The sequence below is a fragment of the Impatiens glandulifera genome, chromosome 6 (genome assembly GCF_907164915.1).
Source record: "Impatiens glandulifera chromosome 6, dImpGla2.1, whole genome shotgun sequence".
Lineage (NCBI taxonomy): Eukaryota > Viridiplantae > Streptophyta > Magnoliopsida > Ericales > Balsaminaceae > Impatiens > Impatiens glandulifera.
The window spans coordinates 12974354-12988781 of NC_061867.1; the positions used below are offsets into that span (position 1 = coordinate 12974354).

Genomic DNA, 14428 nt, shown 5'->3' on the forward strand with positions numbered 1-14428 from the left:
CTTTATTTCATTTCACCTAAAAGATCCACCCAATTTCATTTTAGCTTTGTCAATCTTGCATGATCCTATCTATTTCTCCAATATCTCCACACATTGAGTCATAGATGATTTAGTTTCAGCCAATTCTAAAGCAACTCTCAAAATATTCTAAAAAAATGAAAAATTATATTTTCTTTATTGAATGCTTTGAAAACACTCAAGACTTTTATTAGATTTTGTTTTCTCATCAAAACATAGTTAATTCTCTTAAGAATACTATAAAAAAATCTCACTACTATTATCCCTAATTAAATTATGGTGTCCTTAAGTCATGATCTATTCAAAGACTTCAATCTTTTAAGTTAAGACTTTTATTTACTTAAAATTTATTAGATTGGATTATAATAGCATGTTAACAATTGAAATTGGAGTTCAAGTATAGTTACACGAATAAATGTTATTAAATTTATTAATATATATATATATAATTAATTAAAATGTATCAATATTCAAATAAGATATTTTTAATTTTTTTTTAATAAATTAGAAAAAAAAAAGTTTCAAATCAAATCCGGAAATAAAGCTTGGGGTTACAAACAAAATGTCTTTAAATCCTAACTAATCAAGTTATGGTACTTTTGAGTTATTTAAATAATTCCATCTAATTTAACATAATTTTATATCTCTTTTTATTTATTATATTAATTAATTTATTAACTAAAATTATTTTATTTTAAAATAGTAATTTTTTTTTTATCATTATATATTAATATATCCTTAAAGTCTTTTTGCCCCGCCAAAAAATTCAATCACCTTAAGATCATCACAAATTATTACCTTCTAAATAACTCTAAGTTTATAAAACAAACTTCAAACAAGCCCTAAATTTTCCTCTAAAATTATTTTTTCTAAAAATTTTCAGTAAATAAAATTAATTTTCCTAAAATCAAAAGTTGCAAATATTTTCCTCAAAAATGTGTGTGTGTGTGTGTTTTATCCATTTATCTCTCAAGATAGATCTATTTCCATCAATAAATTGATAAAAAATCCCCACTTGCTCCTCCAATTTCCAACATATAATATTGGAAATGATAAAAAATTCCAGCAGTGGAGGACTAATATGAATATATTATTTGAAAATACTATTTTATATATTTGGCATACATCATGATTTAATTATTATATTTAGTACTATGTAATAACCAGGTTTCTATGCACATTCCAGATCTACCAATCCACCTGATCATAGGTTTTTTCTTCATATATATATCACCTCAAATTAATAAACTCACTCATCAGAACTAATAAGTTTTTATATACTTTAAAACCACCTTTTGTACCCTAAAGAAATGAAGAAGGTCCAATTCTGTGAGAAAACAGGCTTAAAGAGAGGTAAATGGAGTCTTGAAGAAGATCATCAACTTGTAGCTTACATCAAAAACCATGGAATTTGGAATTGGAAAGAAATGGCAAAAGCAGCTGGTATGTATTCATTCATTATTAATTGCTTCCTTTTATCTTTTCGATCTCTATTGATAACATGATCAATTTCATTTAATTTATAGGTTTACCACGAACAGGAAAGAGTTGTAGGCTTCGATGGATGAATTATTTAAAACCAAATTTAAAACACGGAAATTTTACAAAGGAAGAAGATGATATCATCGTACAAATGTATGCATCCATGGGAAGCAAGTAAGTTTTTCAACTCAATTCAAATATAATATTTTTTTTGATATATAGTTCATGAAATAATAGACTTATTTGATCTGATCAGATGGTCGAGAATCGCAGCAAGACTTTCAGGGAGATCTGACAACGATGTCAAGAATCATTGGCATACCAACTTGAGAAAACACAATAAACATCGTAATAAAATAAAAAAGGATAGTCAAAACGAAAAAAGCTTTAGCATTACAATGGGGTACGACAAGCCTTATAATATTACTAATGAGACGAACTTTATCAACTCGTTTGAACCACCACTGTCGATTGCAGACTACGAGATTGAAGAATCTTTGAAAGTGGAGATTGAAGATACCCCATCATCATCATCATCTGATCAGATGTATTATTTTAGCAGTTCTTCTTCATCAATTACAAGGTATAAATATGAGGAAGATAAGGTTCATGGTTCTTGTAAGGCAGTTCAAGATGAAAACAGATATTGGGATATGCTGCTGATGATGATTTCAGAAAATCAGTTTCCACAATTTGAGGATTCATTACAGGAAATTATTCAGTGCTCATCAATATTTTGAATCTTTTTTATTGAACCTGATGAGTTAGTGGCTTGGGGTTGAGTTGAATATTTCCTATGGTTAGTTTTTACATAAAAGACATATCTGCACCATTCTTCTTCATATTGTTCCCAATTCTCACCCAAAGACCAGAAAATAAACATAATTTGGATGCCTAGCTAGTGTTTTAAAGAATTTTATTTTATTTTTATTTTTTTTAGACTTGAGATATCCATTAAATGTGTTCACCATATTAGTTTATAATACCATATATTTGCTTATTAACTTGTTTCAAGAACTCAAATTTACTCACATAAAAGAAAATATTCTAGTAGAAATTTGACAAAAATATATATATTTATTTTATTAATTTTTTTATTGACAATAAGTTGTCTTTGAGTATAGAATTCTAATATATATATAATTATTAAAATTAATAATAATTTTAAATAAATATTTTTAAATAATAATTTTATTTTAAAAGTTAATAAGATTAAAAATTCACATATATATATATATATATATATATATATATATATATATATATAAATATTTGATTCTAAATTTTTATTATATTTTTAATAAATATTTTAATAGTAATAAAATGTATTATAAATATAATTTTATATAAATTAAAATTTTAATCTTATTAAAAATATTTAATTTGAAATTATAATTAATTTACCATTAAAATAATATATATATATTAAAATTATTAATTAAAAAGTTTAAAAAATATTTTATAACATTTTAACTATAATTAAATAATTAAGTTAAAATGTTAAATATATTATATAATTTTTTTGTAATAACTAATTGTTTGTTGCCCCGTTTTTAAGACATTGTTTAGGATTCAATCCAAAGCAACTATAACCTATGTTTTTAAATTATATAATTTATAATTCATTTTTAGTTTGACTAACTATTAAAACATTTATTAAATAAATAATAATAATTTAGAATCAAATATTTATTTATATATTTGAATTTTTAATCTTAATAAAAAAAATAAAAAAAATTATTATTTTTTTATTTTATTTTAAACTATTATTAAGTGACAATATTATGAAATATTATGAAGTATATTAATAAACAAAGTAAAAGAATGTCATATGAATCGGTTCTAGTGGTTCACAAAAGTTGCTGATAATATTTTTTAAAGCCCAAATTACTTGGGCGGCCCTCGAATTATCTCGATCGCTCACTTTTAGCCCTCAAATTAAATTTTAAAACAAATCGCCCCTTCAACTTTTATAAAAGTCACTAGTGGCCCTTCCGTCAAATTTTTAGTTAAATTTAACGGTTTAAGTTTAAAATATTATTTTTTTATATATTATCTTTAAACTTATATTTTATATTTATATATATATAATTTTTAAATCGCATATATATAATATTATATATATATATATTATTAAATTTTATATAATTATTAAATCTTTTATATAATAAATAAATAATATATATTATTTATTTTTATCAATATATATATAATTTATATATATTATCTTTAACTAATTTATATATAATATTTATATAATATATATTTTAACATTTAAATTATTTTTTAAAATATATATTATATAAATATTATATATAAATTAGTTAAAGATAATATATATAAATTATATATATAGTGATAAAAATAAATAATATATATTGTTTATTTATTATATAAAAGATTTAATAATTATATAAAATTTAATAATAATATATATAATATTATATATAAGCGATTTAATAATTATATATATATATAAATATAAAATATAAGTTTAAAGATAATATATAAAAAAATAATATTTTAAACTTATTAAACCGTTAAATTTAACTAAAAAGTTGACGGAAGGGCCACTAGTGACCTTTATAAAAGTTGGAGGGGCGATTTGTTTCAAAAATTAATTTGAGGGTCGAAAGTGAGCGATCGAGATAGTTCGAGGGCCGCCCAGGTAATAAAAAAAGAGAAATAAAGATTGTAATTTTTTATTTACTATTATTTAATGAAATTTTTACATGATGGACCACTCTTACCTTATTTGTCGGGCAGTGAAATATCTATCCCTAAACCAACCTGATTATTAATTTACTACCCGATTCTGAATCCGACCCCGACGTGTATCTCTGTATATCCTCATCCTCGATTCATCGGGTACTCGATCTCCAAAGGGTACCCATTACCCAATTAAAATTTTATAAAATTATATAAGTTAAAAGTAAAAACATAACTTTATAAAAATAATAAATAATTTAAAATTAGTAAGTCAAAATGTAAAAAAAAAAAACAAACAAATACAAACATTACTTATCTTGTCTCCATATTTATGTTGTAGATGCTGAAGAAGATAACAACTTTATTGTAGAGTGAAGAAAAATGTTAAAATGAGTTGAAGCGGGGTATGAATGTGGGTGTCATGTTAGTTCTCCTTAATTAAAAAATAATTTTTTAGAAATATTAAAAAATAAAGTTAGAGTGAAGTGTCCATACAAACAAAATAAATAATGCATTTAAGATAGTATTTGTCGTTATAAATTATTTGAAATGTCACATTAATTATTAATAAAAAAACATTTTATTTTTATTATTAATATAAACGGGTATTTGGTTTGAGTTTCACACACTCTCCATCCCAGACCCCGATCCCGATCGATACTTTTTCCCTCTACTTGTCCGACCCCGACTCTAAACCCAATTTAAAATACACGAATTCGATCATCAGATACTCACATATATCAAGTATACGAGTAACCATTAACATCTCTACTCCCGATGATATGCATTTGTTCATCCGATGAAAGAATAACCTTACAGATAATTGATGTATTTTAATTTTGCTTAAGTTAATGGAATCTTAAATGAATTTTGACTAGAAATATGGAGAACTTTCTACGCGGAAAAAGATGCTTTTCATTGGAATTCGTTGACTTCCTTTCAAGTTAATAATTCAAGGCCCTACCAAATAAAAAGATGTATGAAAGAAACATACAAAATATTAGTCAATGGAAACACCTTCCTCTCAAATGGGATGTTTTTAGTCCTTTTCTTTTTTTAATCAGAACTTGGTGGTTAAGACTTCAGAGTTTAACATCATCTATTTTCATAATTATTATTATTATTACTACAGATATTTCCTTGGATAAACCGGTTAAAATGATAAACCAGTTAAAATGTGTGAAATCATTCATCTTCTCGAGGACTACTTTCGTCTTCATTAATTTTCTTTTTTCTTTTTTTGTCGTTTGTGAACAATTTTGTGTTGTATATTTTTCTTTCATTTTTTTATAATGTTTTTTTCGTTTATTTTAAACGACTCTTAATTATATCATTTTTAATTTGTCATTTAAAAAAAAACAACATTTACTCCCTATTCTCCATATAACTTTTTTTTGGGTAAAGTTAAGACTTATACATGTTTGAATTATCGTGAATTAAGACTCTTTGCAAGTTGCGGATTCCACCGCTCAATATTGTTGGAACTGGAAGCATTTCACAATTCAAAAATTCTTCTTAAAAATATATTAATAACTATAAAAAATAATTAATTTTCAATGAAGATTGATTTTCTCAAATCAAATATTTCATTTAATCACTCAAACAAATAAATATCAATAATTAAGCAATCAAAGGAAAATAAAAAAATGTTTTTACTAATAACCTATTGTGGTCACTTTATAAAAATAAATAAATTTCAATGAAGATTGAATTTCTCAATTCAAATATTTCATTAAGCACTCAAACAATAAAATATCAACAATTAAGCAATCAAAGAATAAAAAAAATGTTTATACTAATAACCTATTGTTGTCACTTCATTAGATACACTCCAAAAACATAAATCCATTCAAAAGAATAATCCAAATGTTCAAATTAAGGATTACAAATTGTCCTTTAATTTTCTTCCACAATATTATTTATTGAAAAAAATTAGATTAAAGGAATATAACTCCACACATCAAACAGACATTATTAGTGATATCATAAAGATTTTATAAAATATAATTTGGTCATATGTACATTTTAGACTTATACCATTCAGTTTCACATTCTCTTATTTTATTTTGACTTTAACGATGAAAAATGTTCAGTTATGAGTAATTTAATTTACAAGTAATTATACAAGATGTTTCGTTCACAAATCATAAACATAGAGAACATAAACCGACTAGAATTGTCGAATTGTACTGCACCTCTCAACAAAATAGTTCCGCATTTTCCAAGAACAACCTCATAAACATTCATCACAAACTAAATAAATAAAGGATAAAGGATCCTTGCCTAATACCCTTTTTTAACCCTCAAAGACACTCATAATTTTAGTCATGATAACAAATAATTTAATAATGGAGATACCAAATCTTATCCATTTGATCCACTCCTTATACAAATTCCAATAATAATATAAGCAATTCCTAATTAACACGATCATAATTTATTTATATTAATTTTAACAAAATATATTTAATTATCAAGATAAGGCAATAATTCAGACATTAAGCTATTAAATTTAGTTTATATGGAATAATTACATTAAACCTCATGTTATCATCACTTTGGTTGATGTGGAGTTATTTAATTTAAATAATTTATGATTATATCATCTTTTACTTTTTTAAATATTAATATTTAAAAAGATATCTAAAATTTTAATCCACTTTGGTTATTGGGTAACTGGTTTGATTAAAGTTGAGAGACTAGGTTATTTAGATTAAATTCAACTAATCTAGATCAAACATAAAGTATTGAAATCATTGATCTATCACTACTTGATTAAAACTTTAATTGATAAAGTGATGGAGATAATAGAATAATAATTTATTTTCAGGTATTATTTTAACATCATCTGTATCAATCTGATTAAATATTTAATTGAATCCAAACATTTTAACCAAATATGATTTCTAAATTAGGATTTGGATTTGATATTTGTAAGGATTATTAGACCCGACTCCACTAGCCTTTGTCTCCATCGGTTTATGAAGCCATTTACTTGGACCATTTGTTTTCAAATAATTGCTTATTTTCTACACATGTCTTTTGTCTTCGTTTTACGTCATTAAAATAAACCTTATTCAACACAAATAGATTTTTTAAACCACACCACAAGTCTTTAGTCTATTTCTATTGGTTAGCCGTCAAACTTTTGTCACTCTATGATATTTTTTTAATATTTTTTTAAATAAATTATTTTAAAAAAAAGTTTATACAAAATAATATAAATGACAATTGGGTAAACTTAAGACACCAGTATAGAAAATACGAGTTTTTACTTTGTTATCAAACACATCCAAATCCCAATAAAATAAATCATTGGTGAACAACAATAAAAATATAAACAAAAAGTACCCACCAACGAATAAGCATAACATCAAATTTATCATTAGCGAGTTCGAATATTCTAAAAAAAATCATTAATTTCACTGATCACATCTATTGATTTTCTAGAAGAAATCGAAACATTTTATATCGTTATAATAAAAGCGTTGTGGAATATACGCACCAGTCCGATTAATGAAAATTCTAACGTTTCATTTGAGCGATCAAACAAATTATGAGGATATATCCAATCAAATGTTTTAAATAATATTTAATAATCTCATTTAAAAAGTTTCTTTTGACTAATAAAAAATGATGGTGGGTTAGCTGTCAGCCTGTCATTGTCACATGCTTTGTATTTCTGTTTTATTCATTTGAAAATTTGGATTTATTTGATTTATTTATTTTTATCATTTTGGATTAGGTTCATAGTATTGACCTGTCGTTGAACTTCAAAATATGTGTGCTTGTCCCATGTTTTTCAAAGTCGCCGTGACGTAATTTCTGCCACGTATTTAATAAATATTGTCATGGGTTATTTATATGTAAGTTAGGTTTCATTCAATTATTTATAATTTTCTTTTTCAAGATTATTAGCTAAACATAATTTGACAATTATTAATTTATTCGAATAATAAACGTTGAACGTATTTAATATGTTTAATAATTCAAACTTATTCACTAAATACTTGCGTATATTTGATTGTATTTATTTGCGACAATTTATTTTGTTCAAACTATTGTATGTAGAACTTACAATCACAATTTATTTAAATTTATAAACTCAATTAAATTAGTAAGTTGTGTTATATAAATTCGCAAAAAAATTAATTAAAAGACATTTTAATATTTTAATTTAAGCTTTAAATATATAATTGATAAGACAATTAAATATTAATTAATATTTTATTTGAGATTAATCTCAAACTAAAAATAAAATGTAAAAATGTATGTTTACAAAAAAAAAAAAAGAGAAAAATTAATTTATAAATATCCAATGTACCTATTTCAATTTAAGATATATTTTTTTTAGTAAGAATCCAATTATGACATGATCTTATAAATACAATTATTTTCACTTAAATCATTTTTTAGTGTGTTAAAAATATTTACATATTTTTCAGGTTACAAAAACAAGTGGTTGAAGGAATTTTTATATTTAATTTAAAAATAGTTACAGTTCCAATAATTAAAAGATTGTATGTTGTATTAAAAGAGAGTACTGTTATGACTTATAATTTATTTATTTTTATTATTATTTTTTTATGATTAGAGTTATTAGTCTTTTTTTTTTCATAAACTAATCGCCATCCATTACAATTACAATTTTAATAATATTTTTAATATAAGATTTTAATTATATCCAAGTTTAATCTGTTTTTTTTTTTGTTTTTTTAGAAACGTTGGTTCTTCTTCTAATTCGGAGTGCAATTAATCTCCCTAGGTTAAACACGTAACCCACAAACACACTTAACTAATTAACCAAACGAACGAAATTTGCCGCCTATGTAAAATAAAAAATAATTCAGTTGAAGGATCTATGTACGGGTTTATCATTTTCCACTATACATATGAACATTTGATTAATTTCTCCATAGATTCGGTCGACAATATTACCTCCCTTAGATATCACCTCCATTATGTGACGTGGTAAGGATGATAATTATTTTGATAATTATGATGCAATATTTTTTAATATATTAACGGTTGAATGTTAAAACTGGATCTAAAGTTTTTTAAGATATTTAAGATATGAAAAAAATAATATATTGTCCCAAAATTTTCCTTAATAATTTTCAATATTTTAAAAATGAACAAAAGTAATTTTTCACAATTTATTTCTCATTGCAATTACTTTTGATAATTTTTAATTTAGTTTTCTTTCAAATTTCCAATTGATCATAGTTGGTGAATGATTAAAAGAATTTTTGACAATAAGAGTTGGCTAATTATAACTCTTAAGAGTCTTTATTGATTATCTTAACATAAGTTTGGTTGGGTAGGACCGATACATCAAATACATGCTAATTGATTTGCTTTAGGAGATTAGGGTTAAAATCATTGTTTAGATTTTGGTTCTTATTATTTCTAATTTTAATCATTTTTTTTTGTTTTACTGTTTTGCTCATGACAATTAATCCGTTTGTGAGATTTGACCATGAATAAATTTCATAAAAAAATGTTATTTTCATTCTCTTATGTTCCTTTTGTTTATTTTCATTTAATTTCATGATTATTGGCGATTTTGGTGAACCTTTTAAAGTTCATAGGGTGTTCCATTCCACTTATTACTTGGAGGTTATCCTAATTGGGGTGATTAAATATATCTTTGTCATTCTGTGTGGCAAGATGGATTTATTATATTGCATTTGTTTTAATTTGGGGTTAAATAAGCGATAATTTGTAGCCCATAGGACGACTCGTGATAGTTATCCTCTTTGCGGGAGTTAGCCACAAGTACACTCCTTATAGGTCTGTCTATCAAACCTATTGCGAGGGTATTTGATCACATTTCACATCCTTGTGAATTTAAATGCATCTCTTTCTGCTTTTTATTTTTTTGTGTTATGTTCGTCGTCCTATTTGCCTTTTCAATAATTTAAATATTTTTTTTGAAGCATTCGAATTGAGTATCGTGAAGTAGAGTTTCTAGACCTCAACATAAGTGACTTCCATTTATTATTTTTGTTTCAAGCATATATGAAACTCATTATCAAGGCATCCCCTACCTAACCTCAGTATCTATTGTACACCCAGAGCCCGGCTCCGAGTTTTGGGCTGCCCTATTCCCCGATAGAAATTAAAGTTTTGCTTTTTTATTGCCCTATTTGTATTAAAAATTGATAAAAAAAAATTTGTTTTGGGTGAGGTTTGAACTCTTAACCAAATGAAAATTTTAAGTTTCTAACATGAACCATTAAGTTACATTTAAAAAACTCATAAAATTATTTAAATATCTTATATATTTTATTAAATGGGTTGCCCTAGCCCGGGGGCTTGCCAGGCTTACCCCAGGGCCGGCCCTGTGTACACCTTCGTTGCAGAGTCTTTTTCGATTAGATCCTCTAATAACCGATTAATCGAGGTTGCCTCCAATGTGTTGTCCTCGTAACCGTCCTCATCTTCCCAACTACTTAATTACTTAAATGTTTTTTATCTAATAAGAAAAAATATTAAAAATGCTTAATCTTGAAATTTACAAGAAAGAAAATTTGAAGAGTTTCTATGGAAATTTGAAAACAAATTAAAAAGTTGTTAATTATGTTTTATATTTCTTCTTCTTTTGATTTCAATATCAAAAGTTTTCAGATAAAAACCCTCCCTTGATTGTGTTGTCCTATTGTGTAGAAATGAGTCCTGCTTTGTTGAATGTAGACATAGTAGACAAAGTCAAAAGTCATAAGGTAAACATAAATGTTTCTTTGAAGTATATATATATATATATATATATATATATATATATATATATATATATATTGTTGATTATAAACAAAATGAATTTAGATTATTTAAGAAAAAAAAAGCTCAAGTCTTATTTAATAGTTTTGAGATTATATTTTAAATAACTCAACATATATTTTATTTATTATCTTTTTAAAATTTTATTATATATTTATATATAATTTTATACATATAATTTCAAACAATTTATTTTTTTTGTAATCTAAAATGAATAAGGTTATTCTAATAATCAGATTTATTAGGTTAATGGGAACACATATTTTATATGTATCAAGCTATTTTGACCAACATTAGCTACATTGTATTTTCTTACTATCTTGTTTTAACAACTATTATTAGAAAAATATTATTTGATCAAAATATTAGAAAGAACATCAGCATAAGAAAAACCAAAATTAGAAAAATAACCCAAACCTAGTGGAATATCAATCTAAAGATCAATTATACCACCAACACCTTTTTTAGGCTTATCTTACCATTTTAAAAACTTCATTGAAAAACGATAAAAAGTTAATTAGTAAAGAAAAAGAGACCACAAAAAATACCAAAACAAAGATGAATGAATAATAAGATAGATATGTTCAATGCATTGTAAAATTATCAAGATCAGCTGGTATATTGGACATTCTTTGGTGCCAGGATGGATATATGTAGGCCTACCCGGAAAAATAAAAATAATTTTTTTAAGGTATAAATGTGATATTACATTCTATTTTTTTTTTAAAAATATAATTCACTATTTTATTTATTTAATTATTAAAAAAAAAATACTAAAATTTACTTTTATTCATTTGTTTATCCAAAATTTTCTCATTATTTATTTAATCTCACCTTAAATTTTTTTTTCAAGCCCATCTCCAAATCCTGGATCTGTCCCCCGACTAGGATACAATGAATTATGCCAAAGACAATTGTTATTGGTGCATGGAAACTATAATTGGTGCGTCTAGGAAGGCTGAACCAAAATATTGGGTAATTTAATTGTATACTTATAAACTTCTAATGAATTATCTGATTAGAAAGAAACGTAGAACCTTCAATAACAATAACAAGTTTATATGCCTAGTCGTTATTAGCATCGAAAGAAATGTAGACGAGCTGGAGGACCTCTGAGGTCGGAAGTTCTTTAATATTCCTTTCACTTTTTTTTCCTGGTTTCTTCACAAGTCTTATTTCTTTTGTCGTTCTTACACAACAGAGTTATTTTATTTGTGCATAGTCATTTTCAAAAGAAAAATAAATGTAAATTCATCAAGGAGGTCAAAATATTTGATAATTAATGTCAAATTTACAATTGATTTTCATATTACAAATATAAAATTATTATAACTTAGAAAATCTTGTGTTAGTTCATTTACTTTTTTATTTTATTTTCCAATTTCATTTTTTTTTCTCTTTTTTTTTTCTTCTGCCTTTATCATGTTATTAAACAATATATATATATATATATATATATATATATATATATATATATATATATATTCATTTAAAAAAATTCTTATATATCTTATTTTCTTCTCTCTACTCTCTAGATCAATTAATTAGAAAATTATGCCCACTTGTCCCATCCTATTTGCATATAAAAAAATAGAAAAATGGTTCGATAAATTCCTGGAGAAGACCAATCAAAATATCTTAGGCTTACAACAAGATTTCATTTAGTACTTGTTCAACATTCTTTATATACCCTCACTTATCTACAAACCCACCAATATAAATACTAGGAATATATCAACATAAACTCACAGAGCTTGCTAGGTTAAACTAACATAAGATCATGAAGGTCCAATACTGTCAGAAGACAGGCTTAAGGAAAGGTAAGTGGAGTCATGAAGAAGATCAGCAACTCATAGCTTACATCAAGAGATTTAGAATTTGGAACTGGAATGAAATTGCAAAAGCAGCTGGTAATTAATTACCATGCCCCCCTTCCTTTTTTAATATAATTTTATATTTTCTCTTATAAATAGTTTGATAGATCATGTTATGAGTTTTAATTCATTGTTTGATTGATTCTTGATAGATTTGCTAAGATCGGGTAAGAGTTGTAGACTTCGCTGGATGAATTACTTAAAACCAGATTTAAAGCACGGTAATTTTACCAAGGAAGAAGATGAGATTATCGTAGAAATGTATAAAACTATGGGAAGCAAGTAAGTTCACTCATTCAACATGAAATAATATGCAATATGAATGTAATTGACCTCTACAACTTGAAAAATAAAATTGACTTTTTTTACAGCTTAGGGCATGAAATAGGTATGTTCATTATATATGATGAAATTTTATGGTTATATTTGATGATTCAGATGGTCTAGAATTGCGAGTAAGCTGTCAGGGAGATCCGACAATGAAATTAAGAATCACTGGCATACCAATTTGAGAAAACACGGAGATCGACATAGTAAAATGAGAAGTGATCGTCGAAACAAAGAAAAGACAACCATGTCATATGATGAAGACCAACAAGCCTCGAGATCAGAATTCAGCATCACAATGGCGAACAACGAGCCTTATAATATTTTTGAAACAAACTTCACCTCGTTCGAACAATTTGTCATTGAACAACAACCTCTATCGGTGGAAGATTACGATATTGAAGGATCATGGAATATAGTTATTGCAGATCACACCCTATCCTCATCTCAACTCATGTATTCTAGCAGCACTTCTTCGTCGTCAATTTCCAATAATCAATATGAGGAAGAAATATGCACTTCTACGACAATTCAAGAACAAGATGAAAATAGTTATGGGGATACAATGCTCATGATTTCAGGAGAGGAGTTTCCACAAATTGAGGGGACATTGCATGAATTTTTCAATGATTGGGAATTTCTACATGCAATTTTGACAACATAAAAGATGAAGAGTTCATAATTAGTAACCTATTGGTTTTCTTAGAATTTGACAACATATATTGGATTGTTTTTTAGCAGTTGATCACTTGATCATGATAGCTAGGTTAAATTGATTTCTTTTTAAAAACTTATACTTTTCAATATGGTGAATCTTTTACAATATTGCAATACAACAAACAATAAATTAAATATTTGTTCAAATCAAAGATAACCAAACCGCTCCAAATGAATAACACAATGGAAAAACAATGACTACCAATGAATCGCCTACCACTGAAACTCTACATTTCATTATTGAGTTTATAAATCTTATTTTCGTTGATTACTCAGTTTTGAGATTTTTTTCTTCTATTCACTTAGTTTTGAGTTATGTGGATCTTTGTTTCTTTTAGTTAATTCTTCTATAATATGCTTCTCATTTGTGTTGTGTGGATTGTAATTTTTGATAAATAAGTCAGAAGTTTTACTTATTTGTTTTGTTGAATGTTTTCTGATCTTTGCAGACAAATTATATTATATGGATTAATGAAATAGTTTAGTTTTTTAAAATAACTAACTAGACCCTAGGAATTTCA

The 14428-nt window shown here is 25.3% G+C and overlaps 2 protein-coding genes across 2 annotated transcripts; both read left to right on the forward strand.

The window, feature by feature from the left end:
* The first annotated feature begins 1328 nt into the window (after positions 1-1328).
* LOC124943188 (transcription factor WER-like) lies at positions 1329-2240 on the forward strand. Its single transcript, XM_047483739.1, has 3 exons — positions 1329-1461; positions 1545-1674; positions 1757-2240. Exons 1-3 carry the CDS (start codon positions 1329-1331, stop codon positions 2238-2240), a joined length of 747 nt encoding a protein of 248 aa, XP_047339695.1.
* A 10529-nt stretch (positions 2241-12769) lies between these two features.
* LOC124943189 (myb-related protein 305-like) lies at positions 12770-13854 on the forward strand. Its single transcript, XM_047483740.1, has 3 exons — positions 12770-12899; positions 13016-13145; positions 13302-13854. The coding sequence occupies exons 1-3, from the start codon at positions 12770-12772 to the stop codon at positions 13852-13854; spliced, it is 813 nt and encodes a 270-aa protein (XP_047339696.1).
* The last annotated feature ends 574 nt before the right edge of the window (positions 13855-14428 follow it).